The following is a 24727-nucleotide window of genomic DNA, read 5'->3' as shown; positions in this document are numbered from 1 at the left end:
CGTAGTATCCATGACGTCACCCATAGGTTTCTGAAGAGCACAAATGAAGCTACCAGTAGGCGTGGCTAACCGTCACCATTTTGTTTGCACGTCATCGCACCGACCAGGGGTTACCAGAAATGGGCAAAGAGGCGGAGCGTGAGCTTTTGCTTAGATGGACTTTTCTTTAGGTGAAACACTTAATACTTCATTACCTATGGCTCATTTGTGTTCTGACCACATGTGCTTGGTTGTGTACTACATCAAATACTTCAAATATAGTTAGTAAACGCAAGACTATTTATGAAATCCAGGCATAACACTGTATGACAACGTTTCAGATGGCTGTTCTATAGCCTACAGCTAATCAATCTGTCAGATTCTGGAGTGCATTCAAGCTTGAAATAAAATGATAAATCATCCTAAATAAAACAAATACATTTATAGATATGGAATATAAGTATAGAATTTTACTCACCTGGGAAATGGAGACCACGTGAATGGTTTGTCAGCACAATTAAGTGAACGGCATGCCATATTTTCCGGTAATTGTTGGAAAAAATTCCAAAAGGCAATTGACTGTGTAAAGCCTTATAAAACAATACAAAAATACGATGAATATGCCGAGTTCAGCGGCTAATTAGGTGAAGTGATGGCGACCAGCGAGATCTAGCTGTCACTCAAGTGGCCACACCCTTAATTATGCAGACTTAATATAACTAAATGTAAACAAAACGGATGAGTTATAAAAAAAATTCACCCCCCTTACAGTTTCATAAATGGCAATATTAGCTATATGAACCAAAATCGTTCTTTGTACCAGGCTGTAAACACCTTTTTTTTCTGCTGTAAAGTTGCCCATTTTAATAGTGGGCTCAAAAGAAATTTGCTCTATTATGGAGCCAGGACTAGTGGAATTTCGATGAATTGCAGTTTCAGTTACTTCCGTATTAGCTTCACAAGGGAGAGCGGGATGTTGCCACTTGGCTGCACCGAGTTTGAAGCAATCAATCACAGAACACGAAAAAAGCCATTCTTAGATCATCTCAGCGTTTGAGAGTCCCTGATTTAGGTCACTTACTTTAATCACTAATATCACTGTTGAAATGTGAACAGAATCTTAGCATGCACAACAAAAAAATTTTCTGAAGACAATCACCTATTGCAGTTTTAATACATGTTTTTAAAGGGGTGGTTCACCCAAATATTTTGTCATAATTTGCTTGCCCTCAATGTGGTATATGCACAGCTTGTGTTTTTCAGCTAACGGTAAATTTCCGGTGAATGGTTAATGTGACTAATTTCAATTTTATACGGATCATTTTACAGCATCGACATTGTAATGTGATTAAATAAGCATTCATTTAGTGGTTTAAGTGCAAAACGAGATGAAAGAATGCATAAGCGATAGTGGCATCGGTAGCAGCAGGCTAGCGCAGAAACTCTATTAAAAATACTGGGGTAAAAATACATTTTTATATTTTAAAGAGATGGAGGGGAAAAGGAATTTAATGCAGTGCTTCTTGTCCGGTCTGAGACCCACTTTATATTGTAGATCAATCAGGCAGTGAAGATCACTGATTTATCAAGAAATTAGATCTAAAAGGTGGCAATTTGGTAGAAAACAGTTCACTAAAAGCACTTGGGCTGACTAACTTAAAATGAAACGTCCATGTGCATATACCCTATTTGTCCCATACCAGTTTGAGTTTGTTTTTTTTAAATAAACTGTTGAACATGATATTTTTGAAAAAATGGTAGCATTGATTTCCATAGTATGTAACAAATCCGCTTAAGTCGTGACGTATGAGATACTGTTTCCGGGTCCAAGCCGCTGCTCATTTGAATTGAGAAAATATTTGTTTAGGACCACTTTTTAGTCATATCACACATTAAAGTGAATTTTAAATAAAATCATGGTGTACACGACAGTCTCTGGACTTGCTGCATTACAGACACAAATATTTAAACTATGAAATTTATACAGTTATATATAATTTCGATCGTGATTTTCGAAATTAATACATCGCTTTATATACGTTTATTACTATTATTATTTGATGAGCCTGCCTAAACGGATTGCTATGGCGCTTTGACCTGGAAGCCGCTATAACAAACGGATACTTTAGAAGTCAATGGCTACTGGTGTGAGTACATCATCTTTTGCTGTTCCTCATTTCAGTGTTGGTCAGAAGAGGTCCAGATAAAAAGGCTGAGCTGGTTCTGTTGGATCATGGTCTGTATGAACACCTCAGTAAAAGGTGAGAGCTTGAGAAATAAACAGCACATTCTCTGCAATGAGCCTGAAACAGGTGAAGACTGTAAACTGTCTGTGTGTGTCAGTGACAGAGCAGCTCTCTGCCAGCTGTGGAGATCCATAATCCTGCGAGATGACGCTGGTATGAAGACATATGCAAATCAACTCGGGGTCAAAGGTAAAGCAGCTTATCCTCATATTACTTTTTTATTTTTCAAAAATTTCCCAAATAATATTTCACAGCATCATTTTCAATTAGATTTCTATTCCACAGAAAGTCTTGTTTCTTTTAGTTTGGCTGGAATAAAAAAATATAAATAGCAGGTATTAGGTACACCTGTCCAACTGCTCATTAACACAAATTTCTAATGAGCCAATCACATGGCAGCACCTCAGTGTATTTAGCCATGTGAACATGGTCAAGACGATCTGCTGCAGTTCAAACTGAGCATCAGAATGGGGAAGAAAGGTGATTTAAGTTAGTGGTCCTCAACCTTATCACCACTGCGGACCGGTCAATGCTTAACAATTTTACCACAGCAGGGGGAGCGGGGGCAGGCGAAGCGGTGTTTCGTAGGTTGTAGGTTGCTAGGCGACCACCAACCATTTTCTCAGAGGATGACAAGCTGACAAAAAATTGCTGTCACTCTGATACAAGTTTTACTTATGGAAAAAAATTACAAAGCACTGCAGTGTTTGTTCTGTTTTTGTCTGAGAAAATTTGTTTACCGAAATTTGTATATTCCAAACAAGCTAAAGCTAATTGGTCAATTCTTGTCAAGTGACTTGCGGTGCGGTCGAGGAACTCATTCGCAAGCCGCACACCTCCATTGGAAGCGACAAACAGGGCTCGAAATTTCGACTGCTTTGGTCGCATATTCGCCTGAAAATTTTATCTGTGCGACCTCAAATTATATTTGGGAGCATTTGTGTGAGTGCATAAAATTGTTGTCATGCGACCGGTTTTCACAGCAAAATGTTCACCACATGCGCGGATTTAGGAGGCATTCACGCATTAAGCATATTTGCACCTAAAAACACCAAACGCAGCGCTCAGGAAGGGTTTAAAACATGTCAACTTGCTGCTGTAAACAAAGCCCGCAATGCCTGCCCAGCCTTCAAGCTTTTCTTATTGGCCCACTACGCTAGAACAGAACGCAAATGGATTGGTTAAAATCAGCTGTCAGTCACTAAGTTCCGATGACAGGGAGCTACAGCCGGGAAAATGTAAAGGTCTGGATACGAGAGACTGAAAACAGCATGGACAGATTGAGTTTTAGAAACCACCTAAAGTTACTAATAAAGGCACATCTGATTAGTGATCATGTAATAAATGTCAATCCAGCATTTACACTTTTTGAAGAGTGGATAAAAGACTTAAAGTACGCTATGAAAATGACTAAAGCATTCACCGTAAAGCCGGTGGGACAGAGTTTTCAGGTAACAGTGCTTGTCACTGAATTTACAAATTTTAAGCACGAGATGTTCTAACATTATTCCTTCATTTAATCGTCACGATGCTGTCAGTTGTGCGACTGACACCGCGTTCACCATCGCTAAAGAGCATGCATTCACCGAGATGAAACTAATATTGCAGCTCGTGAAAAGATCGTTATTGTTATTAAGATGACATATGCAAATAATAAGTTATATGTCAATATCATCTGTGCCATATCAGACAGCACCCATGAGAACACAGCACAGTTATTATTGTTAATTCAGTTCATCTCATTTACATCAAGCAGTGCATGCAGGGCCGGTGAGCGCATGCAGATTTTTGTTTATTTGTTAGTTAGTTTCTTAGAGTGTTAATATATAATAGAATCTGTTAATATAAAACGTATAGTAACGGTGTTCATAATTGTTGGTGGGTGCGACAATTTTGTCTGGTGCCTAAGTTTTTGAAGTTAGGAACACCGGTGCCACCAAGGAAACGGTTAACTTCGAGCCCTGACAAACTTGCACAAACAGCCCCTAAAAGGCCCCCGTCATTGGCAGTCTCCAGCAGCTGAACGTCTTGCACAGCCATGGTGGATTCACCTGATTTGTTGACAGATTGGTTCCAGATCCATTCCTTGGCAGTTTGCGGGCCCTTCACTGGGCCTTTTCCCCTTAGCAAAGAAACTTTCGGAAGACGTCTGTTTCTTACTCATTTTACTACTTAAATAAAAGGTCATTCTGACTCGGATAATAAATAAAACTGATATAATTAATGATTTCTTGTGCGGCCCTGTACCAATTGATCTACGGACCGGTACTGGTCCACAGCCCAGTGGTTGAGGACCACTGATTTAAGTGACTTTGAACGAGGCATGGTTGTTGGGGCAAATGCCTTGTTGATGCCAGAGGTCAGACTGATGGCCAGACTGGCTCCCACTGATAGAAAGGCAACAGTAACTCAAATAACCACTAATTACAACCGAGGTATGCAGAAGAGCATCTCTGAACGAACAACACGTCTAACTTGAGGCCAATGGGCTACAGCAGCAGATGACCACACCGGGTGCCTCTCCTGTTAGCTAAGAACAGGAAACTGAAGCTACAGTTCACACAGTCTCACCAGCATTGGACTATAGAAGATTGCCTGGTCTGAGTCTAGATTTCTGCTGCGACATTGAGATGGTAGGGTCAGAATTTGGCTTCAACAACATGAAAGCATGAATCCATCCTGCCTTGTATCATCAGGTCAGGCTGGTGGTGACGTAATAGCGTGGGGAATATTCTATTGGCACACTTTGGGCCCATTAGTACCAATTAAGCATCATGTCAATGCCACAGCCTACCTGACTTTTGTTGCTGATCCATGTCCATCCCTTTATGACCACAGTGTACCCATCTTCTGATGGAAAAATCTCTGAGGAATATTTCCAGTACCTTGCTGAATCTATGCTACGAAGGATTACGGGATTACGAAGGATTAAGTTCTGAAGGCAAAGGGGAGTCCAACCCAGTACTAATAAGGTGTACCTAAAAAAAGTGGCTGGTAAATGTGTATATATAGAATAGAAATAAAATAGCCTATTATAAATATGATGATCACCAGGGTTTTTTCACTATTGGCTACTGAACCACTGTTGTCCAATGACGCCTTGTTAACCTAATTAAACCTTTAAATTTCAATTTAAGCAAAAAACTAGTGTAAAATAGTATTATATTATGTACTGTCATCATGAAAAAGACAAAAGAAATTAGTTATTTAAAATTTTGTTTTAAATGTGCAGAACATTTTTTCCAAGAAAGAAGTAACATTTCACAGCAGGGATAATCTCTTTTTTTAAACTGTATATTTAAACAGAATTTGAGTGTACAACTACAATTGTAATTCAATAAAGAACCACAATTTAAAATGAAAAGGTAAAAAATATTATCAGACCTTCGTAAAAAGAAACCAATGTTGCCATTTTACTCTTAAATCCTGAGAAAAATGATTATCTTCTAAGTTTGTTATTGTTGTTGTTTTACCTGTCCATATGTGTATGATATTAATCGATTCATTGTTCCATTCCAGAATACTTCCTGTTCAGTGAGATGCTCCTGCAGCGGCCGATCAACATGTGGGATCTGGGTCTGGGGAACATCCTGACTGGAGAGGAGACGTCCTACATGCGGGACATGGCCATCAACCGCTTCGACAAAATCATGCAGGTGCTGAAGTCTATGCCACGGCCCATGCTGCTGGTCTTCAGGAACATCAACACCGTCCGCTGCATCAACATCACCCTGGGAGCTCCAGTCGACCGCTACTTCATCATGGCCAAGTGGTGCGGAAAAAAACAGAAACCATTTAATCTTCACATAAACGTCTTTTGTATTTGCACTACCTGACTAAAGTCTTGTCGCCTATCCAAGTTTTAGGAACAACAAATAATACCTCGACTTCTAGTTGATCATTTGATATCAGTAGTGGCTAATATGAAAGGCAAAGTAAAGTGTTCTTGCAGGACTTACAGAGTTCATTAAGATTCTTTGTATCCATCTTCAGTGCCGCCTCCATCTTACCCCAGACATGATCGGTAATAGTAGAAGGTCATTCGGGTTCTTCTCGCATACTGTTTTTCAAATTCTATGAATTCGGACATACTACTCTGCTCACATGCTGTTTTAGCGTACTACATAGTATGGAAGTATGCGGTTTGGGATGCAGCGTTAGAGCGCAGTGAATAGGACAGTATAACAAATGTTTTTTTCAACAATCCTGTTTGCTGAAATAATAAAAGAAAAACTCCACGATGGTTTTATCAGGACTTTCAGAAAAAAAAAAATAGTGTGAGAACAACATCAAATGTACTGTCCTGCTCATACACACTGTATTTCAGACTTATGCCTCTCATAAGGGCTAAATATTTTTTTGTAGTTTGATGTAGATTTTTATAATAAATACATTTAAATGTACATGCATTTTTAAAAATTTAAATATGAAAAACCTAAAAGGATTTAAGATGCTGAAGCCCGTTAAAAGGGTCTTGTGAAAAGAGTTCATTGTGTTGTGTAGGATGTTGAATTCGGATTGTGTGTTTCAGTGCTGTGAGAGGACATGGCAGAGCTCAGGCTGAGGACATTAGGTTGTTTTCCAGACTGTCTGTCTTCCGCTGGGTCTGCTCCTTCTGGGAGCGCCTCAAGTTTGAATTCGCTTTAAGGTGAGGACCTGAGGGATCTAGAAATATCTGTTTTTTTTTTTTTTTTTACCAAACTGTTTCGTTTTTTTTTTTTTTTTCTAGTTCTGTGGGAGTTTTTATTTAATTGTTTTCTGCATTCTTAAATTCTTTATTAAAAATATTTTAATTTAATTACTACATTTATTTCGCAATAATTGGAGCCTACTTTCGATTAGCTTTTTATTATATGAAACAATTATATTTTTGAACAAATATCTCAACCTTTTTTTAATCTTTGAGCTTTTTAATCCAAATTAAATTACTCCGCATAATTGAGTACAGCCCATTTTGAAAATGAATATTTTTATCCATTTTTCATTGAATAAAGGTCATATTTTGGTGCATTTAAACAAAACAGATTTAATAAGTGGATATATTTATTAAAATAATATTTTAGTCACCAAACATCTTTAGAAAAAGTAAAATAATACATTTAAATTCATGCAAAATATAATTTTGCTCTTTAATTTATTTTACTTAATATTTTTCCCTAACATTTAATTTTGGGAGTACTAATTTTTGACCGTTATCATAAGTTATATCGTTAAATAAGCTCCAGATTTGGCTTCAGCACTGAATTATCTAATGTTTATACACAAATATAATATTGTATAGCTTCCTATAGAAAATATGAGAGATTTGTGAGGGGTGTACTTATATATGCTGAGCACTGTACTTTAAAACATTATGCTGTACTATACATATTTGAGAGGCATGATATGCTGTAATATATTTGTCATAATTTCAGTTATAAGGGGGAGCAGTGTTTGAAAGATTTTCCACAGTATCTGAAAACACTTTCAGCCAATCATCAGTAAGGGGTGTGTCTAGTAATGATAGTGGATAGTAATAATCAAAATGGATGAGGATTTCTTTTTTTAAGGGGATGTTTGTTTGAGGTTTTCAAATGTATCTCACATAATTTACTAAAATTAGTGCACATTTAAACCAAAGTTTTATTTGTAATGGGTTGCTGTGAAAACATGCTAAATATGTGTATCTGAGAATATCATTAACTATTTTTTGTTCTTCCTCTAGGTCAGAGATGGCGCTCATGAGTGTCACTCGCTCTTTGCTGAAGCTGCTGGCATTCTGCAATATGGTCACGCTGGATCAGGATGTGTTTCAGTATCTGAAATGAAGCTTGGCATACCTCATCATTATGGCTTTTATTTTGGTCAAAGTTCAGTGACTTTGACCTGAGCTCGGGCTCTCAGGAACCTCTCACACTTTCTTCTGTGCTGGTGAGCTGCATTGCACTGAAAGCTGAGCACTTTTTAAGTATGCTTTTACCAGGTATAATACTGCATCATTTCATAGACTTTGTCCACATAATTCAGGGTGCCATAGAATGAAAATCTGGATGTAACGAGCATAGCTGAATAATAAGATAACACATGGAAATGACATAATGTGACCCTCAATTACTCCAGAGACCCATTGCTTCCTTGTTCTCATGTGGTCTCATGATAGTTTCTTGTTTTTCGGTTGATTATCAATTGCAGTGAAAAAACAAATGCACCCCTGGCATAACAGAACTTTCACCCATCAGGCACTGACTTGAGCATCAGAGTAGAGCTCATTAATATTCATGACCCTTCCAAATATGTTCAAAACCGTTCATCTCAAATTAGGGCCAATTCATTGATTTTTCACAGCGCATGCCTGGCAAAACAGTACTTTCACCCATCAGGCACTGACTGGAGCATCAGAGTAGAGCTCATTAATATTCATGACCCTTCCAAATATGGTCAAAACCGTCCATCTCAAATTAGGGCCAATTCATTGATTTTTCACAGCGCATGCCTGGCAAAACAGTACTTTCACCCATCAGGCACTGACTTGAGCATCAGAGTAGAGCTCATTAATATTCACGACCCTTCCAAATATGGTCAAAACTATCCATCTCAAATTAGGACAGATTTATTGATAGTTTTCACAGTGCACCCCCGGCAAAACAGTACTTTCACCCATCAGGCACTGACTTAAGAATCAGATTAGAGCTCAATAATATTCACGACCCTTCCAAATATGGTCAAAACCATTCATCTCTAATTACGTTAAATTCATTGATAGTTTTTACAATACAACGCTGGCATAACAGTACTTTTACCCGTCAAGCTCTGACTTGAGCATCAGAATAGAGCTCGTTAATATTCATGACCCTTCCAAATATGGTCAAAACCATCCAACTCAAATTAGGACAGATTTATTGACAGTTTTCACAGTGCACCCCCGGCAAAACAGTACTTTCACCTATTAGGCACTGACTTAAGAATCAGATTACAGCTCAATAATATTCATGACCCTTCCAAATATGGTCAAAACCATTCATCTCTAATTACGTCAAATTCATTGATAGTTTTTACAACGCAACCCTGGCATAACAGTACATTTACCCATCAGGCACTGACTTTAGCATCAGAGTAGAGCTTATTAAAATTCACGACTCTTCTAAATATGGTCAAAACCATCCAACTCAATATAGGACCGATTTATTGATAGTTTTTACAATGCAACCCTGGCATAACAGTACTTGCACCCATCAGGCACTGACTTAAGCATCAGAGTAGAGCTCATTAATATTCATGACCCTTCCAAATATGGTCCGAACCATCCATCTCAAATTAGGACATATTTATTGATAGTTTTTACAACGCAACATTGGCATAACGGTACTTTCACCCATCAGGCACTGACTTGGGAATCAGAGTAGAGCTCATTAATATTCATGACCCTTCCAAATATGGTCCGAACCATCCATCTCAAATTAGGACATATTTATTGATAGTTTTTACAACGCAACATTGGCATAACGGTACTTTCACCCATCAGGCACTGACTTGGGAATCAGAGTAGAGCTCATTAATATTCATGACCCTTCCAAATATGGTCCGAACCATCCATCTCAAATTAGGACATATTTATTGATAGTTTTTACAACGCAACATTGGCATAACGGTACTTTCACCCATCAGGCACTGACTTGGGAATCAGAGTAGAGCTCATTAATATTCACAACCCCTATATATATATATATATATATATATATATATATATATATATATATAGATATATAGATATAGATAGATAGATAGATAGATGTGTATATGCCCCTTTTTTTTTTTTTTTTTTACGTTCGAGCCCTTGCCCCTGAGTAACTCTCGTTTTATGCTTACCGTTACAAGACTAGATTTTGGGAGTCCCAAGTCCACTTGCTTCTTGTGGAGTTCATGCTTACGTTGCCAGCTGTGTGAAAAGGCCCCAATATATTACGGCATAGTCCGAGAGTGCGCTCGTTTTTTTGCCTCTGGTCATACAATCCATTTGTGACAGCCAAGTTTAGATTCTGACCGAAGCAATTAAGCCAAGGCTAATGCAGGGACCTGATTGCGGCATGTATGTTGGCAGTGTTGTCAGTGGTTATGGCTGAGAGTTTTTTTTTTTCTTGTCAAGCAGTGAGTGGATGGTGGTTTCGTATTTGCGGCCGAGGTATTTCCATCTCTCGCAGTCACCTTTTTGTTGCACAATTTGCAAATAGCATCGTCCGTATTCACCGCCTCTCCCCTCTCGTTTGGTCGAAATCCGAAATACTGCCAAACTGCTGAAGTTGTGTTCTTTTTCAACATCAGGTCACTTCCAGCTCACCTCTCTCTTTCCTCCACAGTCCCGTAATGTCAAGGACACATATGCATTTTTAGGCAATAAATAAATTATATTTCATAATATTTAATCCTTGTCTCCTATAAAACTGCATTGTTTTTTTTTATGACGGTATAACGGTATTGAAACTGACACCTTTGCTATTTTTAGATCCCGCGGTATATCATTTTACCGCCCAAGCCTACTGCACAGGTCACGTGACTGAAAAGTATCAACAGTGTGTAAAATAGACCTGTAAACATTTTTCTACTTATCTAAGCCATATACCTTCTATGTTGATATCAGAAAACAATTTAACAATGAACCCAATGCATTCTATGGCACCTTTTAAAGCTTGTGAAATTAGAAGAATGTGAAGCTACATTCTTTTCTTCTAAAGGCCTCAGTTTTGAAACACTAAAATAGTTGCAACGAATGAAGCAAACGTTGATGGGGTTTATCATTTTCAGTGACTAATTGCAATTTCAATTATATTGCAATGACATGTTTTTAATGATTCTATTTGAAACGTGTGCCATTTTGTATTCCATTTGTTGTTGAATACGCAGGAGGAACTGAGAGGCATTGTGCAGTGATGATCTTATTGTTGTGAGAATTGGACATTAATGACCTGTAATTAATGTGTTTTGAATATAAATCATCTGTATTTCAGTTTTGTCTTTTACAATTCGCTTCTTCAATGTTTTATTTCATTTTATTAACCTCCTTTTTTTTAAATTTATAATCAAAATGTTAAGCTTGACTTATTTGAGTGTAGTCATATCGGAAAGTTCAGTCAGGTTTAACTTTTTTTTAATTTTATTATTTTATTTATTTATTTTTAAAGTTTTTTTTTATTAGATTTTTGATATGAAATGCTGAATATGAAAGTTGAATTGTAACTTTTGGCACGGATAACAAAAAAGGAGATTCATCTGTTTTATAAAAAATTCCCCAAATGCAAGATGTAGCACAATGACTGCTGGATCCGATCCAATATGTAGTGGATTTTGTAATAACTATATAATATAGATGTTAATAACTAAGGATTGGGTTAGATGTTAACACACAATTTAAAGGGTAATTTAATAATTAATTGAAATTATTTTCATTTTTATTAACAACCGCTCGCACATGCACATCCACTACATATTAGACTGATCCAGTACATCATCGTGCTGCAGCGAGGACACACTCAAAGAACGACGCTTCCATCGATTACAGTAGGGGTGTGCAATATGACTAACTATAATGAAACCATTTTGTTAAATGTATCCCCCCCAACCCCCTACCCTGTGGCTGTGTCCAAAATCGCATACTTAAATACTGTATAGTATGCTAAAATAGTATGTGAACCGAGTAGTACAGTCGAATTTGAAAAACAATGCAAGATGTTCCCGGATGACCTACTACTTCCAGCGTGATTATGAAGTGTGCATCATGGGAGAAGTAACGCAATTGGCGCTGGTAGGTCACGTGATAATGAGAAATGGCGGATGTAGTACGTTCAAGTTCCATTCATACTACTCACATGCATACTGTACTAACGGTCGTGTAGTAAATTCAAACGTAGTAGCTACTGAGTAGTAGGCAATTTTGGACACAGCCCTAGTCATTTGAAACAAAGCACGTGACTTTATTAATGGATTGATTCACCCAAACTGCAGTGATGTTTAATGTAATCTTAAAATATAAAATGTTTGGGAAAATTGTTTCGCTAAAATGTAAGATTCAATATTGAATTGTTTGCTTAGAATTAAACTGTTGAATTTATTGAAGTATAAAACGCAACAATGACGATAACTGATGAGACAAATCTGGGCTTGTTTCACTAAAATATGAGATTGAATATTGACTTGTTTGTTTTGAATTGCATAATTTCTCAAGTATAAAAAGCAACAATATTTACACTTTATTTCAATGTTAATTCACCCCCAATTAAACCATTAAGACTTATATCACAAAATGCTACTGCTTATTAATAGATAGTAAGATAGTGGGTTTAGGTATTGCGTATGATTAAAGATTTAAAATAAGCTCATACTTTATAAGTGCTGAAAAACAGTTCATATCTTAATAATAGGCAGATAATAAGCCAGTAGTAAATTGCGTGTGTAAATTGTTGCTTAGTGCTACCGCAAAAACTCATACAGGGATTTAGGATTCATTACGTGAACTGGTCATTCTAAATGTATTCTAATAAATTTCATCAAACACCGAAAGCTTTTGGACACTTAAACAGGTTTGGGTTATTATAGATAAATATTGCACATCCCTAGAAAAAAATCTGCAATTCTTTTGACAGATCACATTGTTTTTGACAAGGAAAATGCAAGAGAAAGAATGATGACACTGAAGACATGAGAGCATCAGCATGTTTCTCTGTTCTTGATGTGAACATGCACAACATTGTCATTTTCTTTTCTTACAAAATATTCTATGAAATACAGTACCATTTACTGTATTTCCTTTTTGGTCAACAACAACAAAAAACATCAGTATGACAAATGTTAGTTTCTGCTTTTCTATCAAAACATTGAAATATAAAACAGTGGGCAAAAGGGGGAAACCTTCATGTGATGGAAAACAGTGAGCTCTTCAGAAGTGAGCAGTGACTCTTTCAATCTCCAGAAGATCATCCAAGATCTGAAAGCAATGGAAAAGCGGGAAAAACTCATGAGCGGAGGTGAAAAAGGAAACTTTAAGGCCTCGTTCTCCTGAAACATTCAAATGTTTTTCAAACTGCCTACAAAAGTTCACCTACTGACTGAACAAATCAACATTACTCCAAAACAACAAATACATAACATAAATATTGTTGCCTCCATTTCAATTCTTGTCTTGCGCTCCCACTTGTGTGCAAGATGCTTAAATATGGGGTTATTTACTCAGGTGAAAATGGGATGACTATTGTCATTAATGTTTAATTAAACTTAAAGCATGATTCTGTCAGTCAACCGCCATAATAAAACTGAAGATTGAATTTAAAAAGTGTCATTTCATGTTGAATTTCATACAAAAATGTACAAATTTTAAATTAAATAAAATAGTAATAAAATAAAGCAGAAATATAAGAAATAAATGGACTCTTTAAAATAAAAATTGACAAACAATAAAACCTAATAATTCAAAATGTCCACAAAAACGATGACAGTATGTTAATGAAACTAAAGTATCACTCTACAATTTCATCCATGATTATTAACAGTATTCATTTTTTCCTAAAACATCTATATTGCTTTCTCTTGTTGTGTATAAACATAATTAGCATTAGATGCATGTGTGTATTTTACTCGGCTAAAATGAATATATGATCACCACTTGTTCCTAACATGATAAATAAAATAAAAAAAGTGTTAAATTTTATTAAAAAAAAATAGGTTTAAAAAATAATAATAGATGAATAAATAAAAAAAATATAGGACATTTTTTTTTAAATGAATGAAGAAAATTATACAGGCTCATAAAAAAAAGGCAGAACAAGAATAAAACCTAATAATTCAAAATGTCCGCAAAAACTATGACGGTATGTTAATGAAACTAAAATATCACTCTACAATTTCATTCATTCATTTTCTTTTCGGCTTACTCCCTTTATTAATCAGGTGTCACCACAGTGGAATGAACCACCAACTTACCAAGCATATGGTTTACAAAGTGGATGTCCTTCCAGCTGCAACCCAACATTGCCATACACTCTTACATTCACACACATACACTACGGCCAATTTAGTTTATTCAATTCACCTATAGCGCATGTCTTTGGACTGTGGGGGAAACTGGAGCGCCCGGAGGAAACCCACGCCAACACGGGGAGAACATGCAAACTCCACACAGAAATGCCAACTAACCCTCTACAATTTCATCCAAGACTAAAATGAATATATCATCACCACTTGCTCCCAACATGATAAAAAAATAAAAATAAAATGAAAAGTGTAATTTCATGTTAAATTACATTTTAAAATGTTTAAAAATTTATAAATAAATAATACAATAGAAATAAACCAAAAATATATGAAGTAAAATATATAGGAGAACAAGAATAAAACCTAATAATTCAAAACGTCAACAAAAACTATGACGGTATGTTAATGAAACTAAAATATCACTCTACAATTTTATCCAAGACTATTAATAGTACTGATTTTATTCCTACAACATCTATATTGTTTTCTCTTGTTGTGTATGTATATAAATAAGCATTAGATTCATGTGTGTATTTTACTCGGCTAAAATGAATATATTATCACCACTTGTTCATAACAGTCATTTACATTTAAAATATTAGCAGATGCTTTTAACCAAAGGAATACAATGCATATGAGCAACACAAGTGTCTTCTCATAAAAAGGCTAATAATCATATTAGTAACAAATAATAAAGTGCTAGTAATGAAAAGTGTCAGATACTGTCTACAAAAACACAACCTAGAGAGAGTGTGTGTGTGTGTGTCCAGCTCTTACAATGTCTGCAGTTGTGCCAATCTTCTTGGCCAGTTCACTTCTCTCCATGATACTGAGATACAGGTATTTATTGAGCAGCTCTCCATCCAGGATGTTCTTGACAGCGTTCTGGAGCGTCCTCCTGTCACAGTGCAGCATCCTGCAGGAAACACACATTAAATCTGGGATTAATGCTTGGTTAAGGTTAGCTTAGGGAAACGCTCTTTAAGTAAAAGGGGTCAGCGGTTGGTTAGGAACCGGTATAATCAGGGTTTAATTAGTTAATTTAATTGGCAAGTTTATTTGTCAAACTTGTGCACATGTTTAGTTGTCTGGGTAGATTTAATTGTTGCTCAAAGTTAAGTAATGGCGCAGTGGTCTAGACAGGTTGGAGGGTTGGTTAAAGGGATAGCTTAGTTTTTTATTTAGTCATTATTTGCTCATTTTCCACTCGTTCCAAACTTGTTGGACTTTCTTTTTTTTCTGGTAAACACAGAGGAAGATACATTGAAGAACATTGGAGGAAAACAGCTATTGGCTTCCATAGTCAATATAGATTTCTTCCTAATATAGATTTTTCTTAAAGAGCCCCTATTATACATTAAAAGGGGTCATATTTTGGTTTTAAGGGTCTCCAACAACAGGCTGATACACATGCAATGTCAAAAAACACTTTCATTGTCTTATAATCTGCATTTATTTATACCTAATTATCCCAGCGACTCCCATATGATTCGTTCAGCGATTCATTTGTTCCCAAACCCCTCCTTAGCGTGAAGCTAATTTGCGCTGATTGGACTGATGACAGTCTGTTGTGATTGGTCGACAGCGTTCAGCATGAGACAGAGTGAAATGCCCACCACGGCTTACCATCAATATTGAAGTAGTCAGAGTGCATAGTGTATGTGTGAGCATACCTGCCAACACTCCCGTTTTTCCCGGAAGTCTCCCGTATTTCAGACCCATCTCCTGCCACCCTCCCGTTTTGTTATTTATCCCGGATAATTCCCGTAACCACCGGGGGCTACATTTGTTATATGGAGGAAGAAACTAGTCCATGAACTGTGTACTGTAAAGTTCCTCTCCAGCTCTGACAAAGACCCATACATCAATAGTCTTTTCCGATACTTCCTTTAACAGACGGCCGATGAATCCCCCGTTTTAAGCGTGTAGATTCCAGAAGCACTCATCAGAAAAATGACGGGTACAGAGCACAAGGCTGGGCTATAATGCACAACCACTGACTATTCACAGTTTCATCTTTGGATAGAGAAAATAACACTAGGTTCGCCCTCACACTTCCAATAATATCCAGCTGAGCACAGCGTCTACACGACTTGATTCAACCGGGATCTGCTACAGTGTTTGTCTTCCTCTTTTTCTTTCTGCTGTGTTTGTGGGACGGGGCCAGGAGGTTTCAACTTTCCCAGGTTTGCGCACGCAACAATTGGCCGGAGCTTAAGTTTCGTATTGACGACACGCCAAAACGGCTAAAGACTCCTTATCAAGAGGATTCAATTGAAGCACTATGATTCAACTCTCTTATAAATGAATCAATAGTTTTAAACACTGTGCACTTTCAGATTTAAGTCTAGCTGGATTTTTCCCTTCACTTAGAGCTGTGTTACACACTACATGGAAGGTCATTTTCAAAAACCCATAATAGGGGCTCTTTAATATGGATGTCAGTGGCTGCTTTTTTTCCACAACATTTTTCAGTTTTGTTTTGTGTTCAACAGAATAAAAAAAAAGTTTAGAAGCACTTGAGTGTGAGGAAAACTTTTAGGAAAATTTTTGGGTGAACTATCCCTTTAAGATAGTGGAAGTGGTGTGGGTAGGTTTAGGCTTGGTAAAAATTAGGGATCAGTTTTATGATATATAGGTAGTTTAAAGGCTGGTTAAGGCAAACCTTTCACTTGTTCCAAACCTATTTGAGTTTATTTCTTCCGTTAAGATAAAATAAATAAGATATTTAAAAAAATGTTGATAGCCTGTAAGCATTGACTTCCATAGTATTTGCTTATCCTAATTTGGAAGTCAATGTTTACACGTTTCTAAAATATCTTTTCAAAATAATTTTCAAAACATCTTATTTTGTGTTCAACAATATAAGGAAAACTGTAAAGGCCTGGAATCACTTCAGGTTGTGTAAATAAGTATTGCTTTAAAGGCAAGTTTAATTGTTTATAGGTTGGTAAAGTTAATAAAACAGGTCTAGTTGTATGGGTAAGTTTCAAGTTCAAGTATCTTAGAGTTAGGAAAGGTTTAGTGAAATTGTTTGACGAAGAATAAAAGGTGTAATTACAAAACTACATCCAAACTATGATGCCCTGCATCTGCACCATGCATTTTTGGTTCCAGCTTGCCTCAAGACACCCACCAGGGAGTTTCTAGTATGCCTGGTAAAGCCTCTGTAAACTGTATGTCAAATAAAAGTTTGACATTGGTAGAGTGACAACAGTATGCTGTTTTTGAACCTCTGACACCCTGCGCTGCAGTAGTTAAATGTGTAAAATTATGTAAATGGTTCACACTGCTCACATAAACACACTGCTAAACACAACGATGGCGATGCTTTGAACTGCCGAGATGAACAGAAATCAAACTTTTGTTTGAAATGACATCGTTTCAGTTCCTTCTTTATTTTTGTTTAAAGTATACCAGAGACTTAAACTGCTTCAGATCTGTATAATTAGAGTTGAAGCTAAACTCTGCATGACATCAGACCTCCAAGACTAGTTTGGGGTACTCCTGGTCAAAAGTGCTGGAAAAGCTAATGAACAGAAATCTTGCCGTCAGAGCTAATAGAGACATGAATGAGTACCTGAAAGCTTTTGGGTTGAGCCCGGCATGATGTGGCAACATGGTGGTGAGAGCGTTCTGCAACATCAGCAGTCTGCGGTACGTCTTCTCCTGCATTGGCAAAAGCAGACCGACACCACCGTCCAGCGTAGCTGCACAGACACATAAACACTATAAGTTTTCTCAGAAATGGATTTTATTAGTTCTGTAACAGTAAAACAGTGATGGTTTAAATGGATAGCTCACCCAAAAAGGAAAATTTACTCACTTTAAATTTACTATTTACTCAACCTCAAGTGGTTTCAAACCTTTACGGGTATACTTTTTCTGTTGAACACAAAATAAATTGTTCGAAATGTTCGAAATGTAACCATTGACTTCCAGTAGGAAAAAAAATACTATGGAAGCCAATGGTTACAGGTTTTCAGCATTTTTAAAAATATCTCCTTTTGTGTTTAACCGTGGAAAGAAACTTAAACAGGTTTGTGATAAGTGAATGATGAGTATATCACAGAATTTTCAGTTTTGGGTGAATGATCCCTTTAATGGTGGCATCACTATTCATGAATACTGGTAAGTAACTAGGGTTCAAATGTGTTCAAAAATGCAGGTAAAAAAGAGACCCACCAAACCAGGTTATGTGTTTGTTGTCCCAGGTGAGGGCCTTCTTGTTGGCTGTGTCTAGTGTCCCGCGACACGGCATCCTCCAGAAGGCATTCACATGTGAGCCCACGTTAAAGTCTGCTCTCCGCAACAAACGCATGCCTCCAAAACTCTCTTTGGCTAAAGATGGTTTAATGAAAGACTTGATATCAGACACTGAGAAAAGTTTGAAAGTCTTAAATAAATGAAGAGTCTGATAAATGACAAACCTTCAGGGAGGTACATGTAGACCATGAGGTTTTTGTCTCTGTCTGAAACTGAGAGAGTTTAAGAGGTCAAAAGAGTGACATTATAAGAGACAGCATTTTTAAAGGGGACCTTATTATGCAAAAATCACTTTTATAAGGGGTTTAAACACAATTGTGTGGCAACGGTGTGTGAATATAGCCATCCTCTAATTATAAAATGTGTTCATTCTATTTTTTTTAATAATTTCACATGATATAAAACAGTCTGCTGAAACACTTTGAATGACATTCTTCCTTTGTACGTCATCAGAGGGGAAAGTCCTGGCCATTAGTGACAATCTCTCTCTCATAAGCATAAACAGCCATCTGCTAGTACTTTTGTAATGTCAGCAACTAAGAGTTTTAGACTACACAAATGAACACTGTAGTCTCTACACATTAGTCCTGTTTTCAATCAGCCGTTATGCTGAGACACAGACAATTGTAGCTCCACCCTCTATTGAAAAAATCTCATTTGCATTTAAAATGGCATCATTTAGATCAGTGTTTCCCAACCCTGTTCCTGGAGGCACACTAACAGTACATATTTTCGGTGTTTCTCTTATCTGACCCATTAACTTCAGGTTTTGGAGCCTCTTCTAATGTTCTGATGGGTTGATTCAGGTGTGTTTGATTAGGGAGAGGTTGAAAATGTGGACTGTTGGTGTGCCTTCAGGAACAGGGTTGGGAAACACTGATTTAGATCAATGTCTAAATGGGGCAGTTTCAAAGAGTTATTTGTGGGGTATTTAGAGCTGAATCTTCACATACACACTCTAGGGACATCAGAGACTTGTTTTACATCTTGTAAGAAGGGGCATGATAGGTCCCCTTAAAGCATAAAATTACTAAGTCATAATAAGATACTAAAGGCCACAATATACTCACAGCAAACTTATTTTTTATTCTTTACTTAAAATATAATCAAATAAAAATAACTGAGCTTCAGTATACTTTAGCTTTAGCAAACTTTTCAGTTTCAAACTCCTGAAATAGTCCATTTTAGTCCTATTTGGATTGAAATCGCATCACGCCAGTTTGTTATTTAACTAGGCTTTAAGTATATAAAGGCCTGATGTGACTTACCTAGAAAACCAAGCTGGTTATTGTCTACAATAAACTCTGTGCTGTAAACCTCCAAAGGCTTTGCATCCTATGAACAAACAAAAAGTAGTAGGCATTATGTTTTATAACCTCAAAGTACACGGAGAAAATTTGTGACTCGGCTAACAATTTGTGTATATGTGATAGTATTCACAACTCATTCACTTGTACTGAATGCTCACTTATACTGAACCTAAATTGTAAACGTACATTGAAATTGATTTGCGATTAATGTAACAACAAAAATAATAAAATTCCACAGTCCACAGAAAATACTTTCAACATGTTTCTTAACACATAAATATACTTTGTAATAATACAAAAAAATTGGTTTTAAATTAAATAACTATAATATTCTTAAAAATATTAAGAATAACAAAGTTCTACTTTTTTTAAAAGTCTGCAAACTGCACTTTGCTTTTAACATTTTTCTATATTTTAACTTTGATTGGATTTATTTTGTATCATTGGATCCATTATGTATCTACACTACCTGACAAAAGTCTTGTTGTCAATCCCAACAACAAATAATAACTTGACTTCCAGTTGATCATTTGGGAAAGTGGCAGAAGGTAGATTTTTCTGATGAATCATCTGTTAAGCTGCATCCCAATCATCACAAACACTGCAGAAGACCTATTGGAACCCGCATGAACCCAAGATTCTCAGAGAAATCAGTCAAGTTTGGTGAAGGAAAAATCATGGCGAGAGATCTGCAGAGTGGATGGCAACATCAACAGCCTGAGGTCTCAAGACATTTGTGCTGCCCGTTACATTAAAAAACAAATTATTCAGGAGAATAGCGCTGAATTTTTGCAGAGATGTATGAATGCAGCCATCCAAGCTCATGGGAGTCATACACAATATTATTTTTCCACTGCACCATGACTTTATATTTTATACTATACATTTTTTTCTGTTAAGTGACAGGACTTTTGTATGAAGCAAAGTCAGACCTTACTGTCCTAACTAAACAATTAAAAATCAAGGCATGATCATATTTTATTTTAGTAAAATAACCGTAATCTAGAGGCCTTTGCCTTTCATATAAGCCACTTTTGATACAAAACGATCAACTAGAAGTCAAGTTATTATTTGCTGTTCCTAAAAGTTGGATAGGCAACAATACTTTTTTCAGGTAGTGTTTGTAAAATCTATGTGAAAGGCACCATGAAAAACGGTGTGAAGATTCGGTTTACTTTATCGTCCACAGAAGACAACAGAATACCATTACCACCTTCAGATATAATAGACAGATATTTGACAGTAAACTGATGTTAGGTACCCTGCTGACGAGTGAAAGCGTCTTGCTTTCCGGCTGGTAGCGCAGCAGAGAGATGCTCTTCATCACATCGGCAGCGAGGATGAAGTTCTTGATGCTGTACATCTGATGAATGTAGAGCTGTGTGTCAATGAAGGCCATTCCAGTCAGATCATTATCCTTCAAACTCCACAAGAAGATCTGCAGGCACACACAGACAACACCATCATACACACACTCAACAGAAATGCCAGCAGATGCAAAATGTGAACAACTAATGGTACTAATATACAAGTCATTCAAGAGATGCGGGTACACTTTCCTTAAACTGGAACGATTAACAAACGTATAATTTACAGTAAACTGAATCTGTTATGATTGTTAAATAATGCAAAAAGGTTAGGGGACATTTGATCATGTTACTGTTTAACTTACTGTCCTGCCAACAGAGTCGACATTGCACACCATTTTGTGCTTTAGTTCAATATGTAAACTAATTGTTTTTTAAAAGTGAGAAATTCACAGTAATAACCCAATAACAGAGCTGACAAGTAATTAATCAACCATTTGGGCATCCTAAACTCCTAAAAAAATGTGTACAAAATATTGAGGATGACAACACTGTTAGAACTGTTCAACTTTTTCAAACCATTAACAGGGTTGACAATAAAAGAGTTGACATTTTGTGCTTTAGGTCAATATGCTAACCTCAAAAACAGACACCAAATGGCATGTTTAAAACAGAAATGTTTATGTATTTTCCTCATATTATTGATTTATAACAAAAGTAAAGGAGAAATTTACTGTAATGTCACAATAACACATACAATTAATCTACTATTGGTGTATCCTAAACATTTTGTAGAAATTAATAAGAGAAGAACAATAACGTGCTTCAGTGCCTTCCACATTTATTCACCAGATGAAGTGACATCACTTGGAGCAAGTCATATGCCTCTTCTATCAGTGCTTTTAAAGGATTAATAAGGAACAAGAAAAATCAATGCTATAAAAATATTATGCCTTTTAATAACTGATGTTAAAAGAGTTCATTACAATGTAGGTACAGACAAATAAATGTTTGTTTTTAATACTAAAATTACAAATAATACAGAAAATAAATGTTTTTGTGCAAATGTAAATGTTTAGTTAACTTGGTAAACACAAAAAAGATTAAAATTACACTTAATTATTTAATAATAATAGAAGCTGAGTGTAAGATTCAGCAGGCAGAGAATTAGCTATACTTATAAGGTATAGTGGGAATGTACAAGTTGATATCAAGACATAATGTCCCTAAATTCACACACAAATATTATTTTTCAGAGATAACGACATAATTTTATTATTTTAAACTGTTTCATTAACATTTTGGCAACATTTTAGTCTAAGTAACAGTTATTTACTACTGGCTTAATACCTGACTACTATTATTAATACAATAACTGTTTATTAGCACTTATAAAGTGTGATTATTTTACATCTCTAATCCTACTCAAGACCTAAACACAACTACTACCTTACCAACTATTAATAAGCAGCTAATTAGCAGTTTATTGAGCTAAAAGTCTTGGTTAATGTTTTTTTTTTTTTTGTAACGTGAATTTTGCATTAAAATAAAGTGACCATTTTTGCTTCTGAAAAATTAAAAGTTTATCTAGGACACGCAAAATGTACCTGCAATTATAAAATGGCTCATAACCTCACAGTGTGTTGTAAAATATTAATATTCATAATCTTAATTGGTTTATATTCATGCCTAATGTCAGATCAGACAATGATCAATCTTTTATAAGTCAATAAAATGTTGATAACTGTGATTGCAGCAAGTCCAGAGACTGTAGCATACACTCTTATTTTGTAAAAGATTCACATTAATGTGTGATATGACTAAACACTGGTCACGGCTAGTAGTTTTGAGCCAGGAACAGTTTTTCATATATTAAATCTTATGTGACAGCACATGTAAGCGCATGGTTTACCTTCTGTCCAATGGCAGACACCAGGAATCCGCTGCAGTGACAGAGAGCAGTGACGGGTCCCTTCTGCTCCTTCTCATACAGCACTTTAAACTTGTTCTTGGTGAGGGGCTGACCAGGCTCTGGGACCACTTCTATCACATCCAGAATCAGGATCTGCCAGAAAAAACCAAAACAGATATTTGATGAAGAACAGCAGGTGATGACATGAGCAGGGTTTTCTGCCAGTTTCACCAAGTCAAATGTAAGACTTTTGTCTTATTTGTAGTAGTAATACAGCAAATGACATATTTAATTAATAATTATATAATACAAACAGAAAATACAAAATACAACACAGAAAATAACACATTCTAATGTGCCGTGAGAGAATTTCAGTGAGTTTTTTGTTAGATGGACATAGCAAAATTAATACCTCGTAAAATTAGTTCACCCAAATTCTGCTAATTTTATGTCATTTCAATGCCCTGAGACCATCTTTAAACACAAATTAAAATATTTTACATGAAATTAAAGAGCTACCTCATACTCCTCAGACAAAAATGGTCCAGAGACATTTAAAATCCAGAAAAGAAACCAAAAACATTTATGCCATACGAATCCCTAATAATACTATTGTATGTAAAAAAAAACCCTGTAAAAACAACTTTGTTTGCCAATGTCTTCTCTTTCGCAACAGGTCAAAATCATAGGCAAAAAAAATAAAAAATCACAGACAAAGTCACAGGCAAAAAAAAGTAGTTCTTGGAGGTTTGTATGATTACAGTTGAACCGCTGAAATAACATTGAATGTTTTGACCATGTTTTTAGTTCCTTTTCTGGAATATCTTGTGACCATTGGTGTCTATGCAGGATGAGAGAGCGCGCTCAGATTTCATCTAAAATATCTTAATCTGTGTTCTGAAGATTAACAAAGTTCTCAGGGGTTTGCTACAATATGATGGTAAGTATTAACAGAATTTGAATTATTCAGTGAAATTACCTTTTAAATTATGTAAAATTGTTTATGACCTAGAACACATTACTTTAATGAATTCGAGAGCTTGTAAGATTTAGAACTTTAACTTCTTAAAACCCCTCAGAAACCCTGATAACAGTGGTGTACAGGCTCAGAGAAATAAAATAAAACTTGAAAAAACCTAGAACCTTTTTCATACATCAAATGCAAGTAGAAAATGGCTTAGAATTTGATAAGGTTTAACACGATTTAAAATAAGCAATAACTGCGTTTATGTGTACACTGCATGTTTGAGGTTGAGATTTGAATAGGCAATTTACATAAGACAAGGTTTAACAGGAATGGTTCATAAATCTGTGGTTAACAAACAAGCATTACAAAAAAAAGTTATCCTGTGATTTTCACCAGAATAAAAGCATATATATATATATATATATATACATATATATATACATATATATATATATACATATATATATATATATATATATATATATATATATATAATATATATATATATATATATATATATATATATATATATATATATATATAAACATATATATATACACATACATATAAGCCTTTCTAGCAATTTTCAGTTTTCAATAAATTATGCAGCAATAATTAAAGAGGACTTACTCTGCCTCTACAGGTGACCTCTTCTCCCTGCATGAGACATGTCCCAAGAGCCACATATCCCTTCAGTCCTGACACTGTCTCCTGACTCTTCAGAGCCACCGTCTTCATGCACG

General features: G+C 35.9%; 2 protein-coding genes across 2 annotated transcripts in view; one reads left to right on the top strand and one right to left on the bottom strand.

Moving 5' to 3' along the window:
* adck5 (aarF domain containing kinase 5) overlaps positions 1–9914 on the top strand; it is a 33660-nt gene extending 23746 nt beyond the window's left edge. Inside the window, exons 11-15 of the mRNA XM_056480389.1 lie at positions 2162–2240; positions 2323–2414; positions 5745–5997; positions 6757–6873; positions 7930–9914. Of these exons, the coding sequence (XP_056336364.1) occupies positions 2162–2240; positions 2323–2414; positions 5745–5997; positions 6757–6873; positions 7930–8032 (644 nt within the window). The 3' untranslated portion in view covers positions 8033–9914. The remainder of the gene's footprint in view (positions 1–2161; positions 2241–2322; positions 2415–5744; positions 5998–6756; positions 6874–7929) is intronic.
* Positions 9915–12894: 2980 nt separating this feature from the next.
* Positions 12895–24727, bottom strand: part of cpsf1 (cleavage and polyadenylation specific factor 1) — a 46299-nt gene continuing 34466 nt past the window's right edge. The window contains exons 30-38 of the mRNA XM_056479551.1: positions 24615–24727; positions 23018–23170; positions 21060–21236; positions 19757–19823; positions 18653–18700; positions 18408–18563; positions 17803–17932; positions 15000–15138; positions 12895–13179 (exon numbers count right to left, since the gene is read on the bottom strand). The exon at positions 24615–24727 is cut by the window's right edge and continues 29 nt beyond it. Coding sequence (XP_056335526.1) covers positions 13132–13179; positions 15000–15138; positions 17803–17932; positions 18408–18563; positions 18653–18700; positions 19757–19823; positions 21060–21236; positions 23018–23170; positions 24615–24727 — 1031 coding nt within the window. The 3' untranslated portion in view covers positions 12895–13131. The remainder of the gene's footprint in view (positions 13180–14999; positions 15139–17802; positions 17933–18407; positions 18564–18652; positions 18701–19756; positions 19824–21059; positions 21237–23017; positions 23171–24614) is intronic.

This window comes from Danio aesculapii, chromosome 19 (genome assembly GCF_903798145.1).
Source record: "Danio aesculapii chromosome 19, fDanAes4.1, whole genome shotgun sequence".
Classification (NCBI taxonomy): domain Eukaryota; kingdom Metazoa; phylum Chordata; class Actinopteri; order Cypriniformes; family Danionidae; genus Danio; species Danio aesculapii.
Note: the sequence above shows the minus strand (reverse complement) of the source record. Positions and strands in the feature narration are given on the sequence as shown.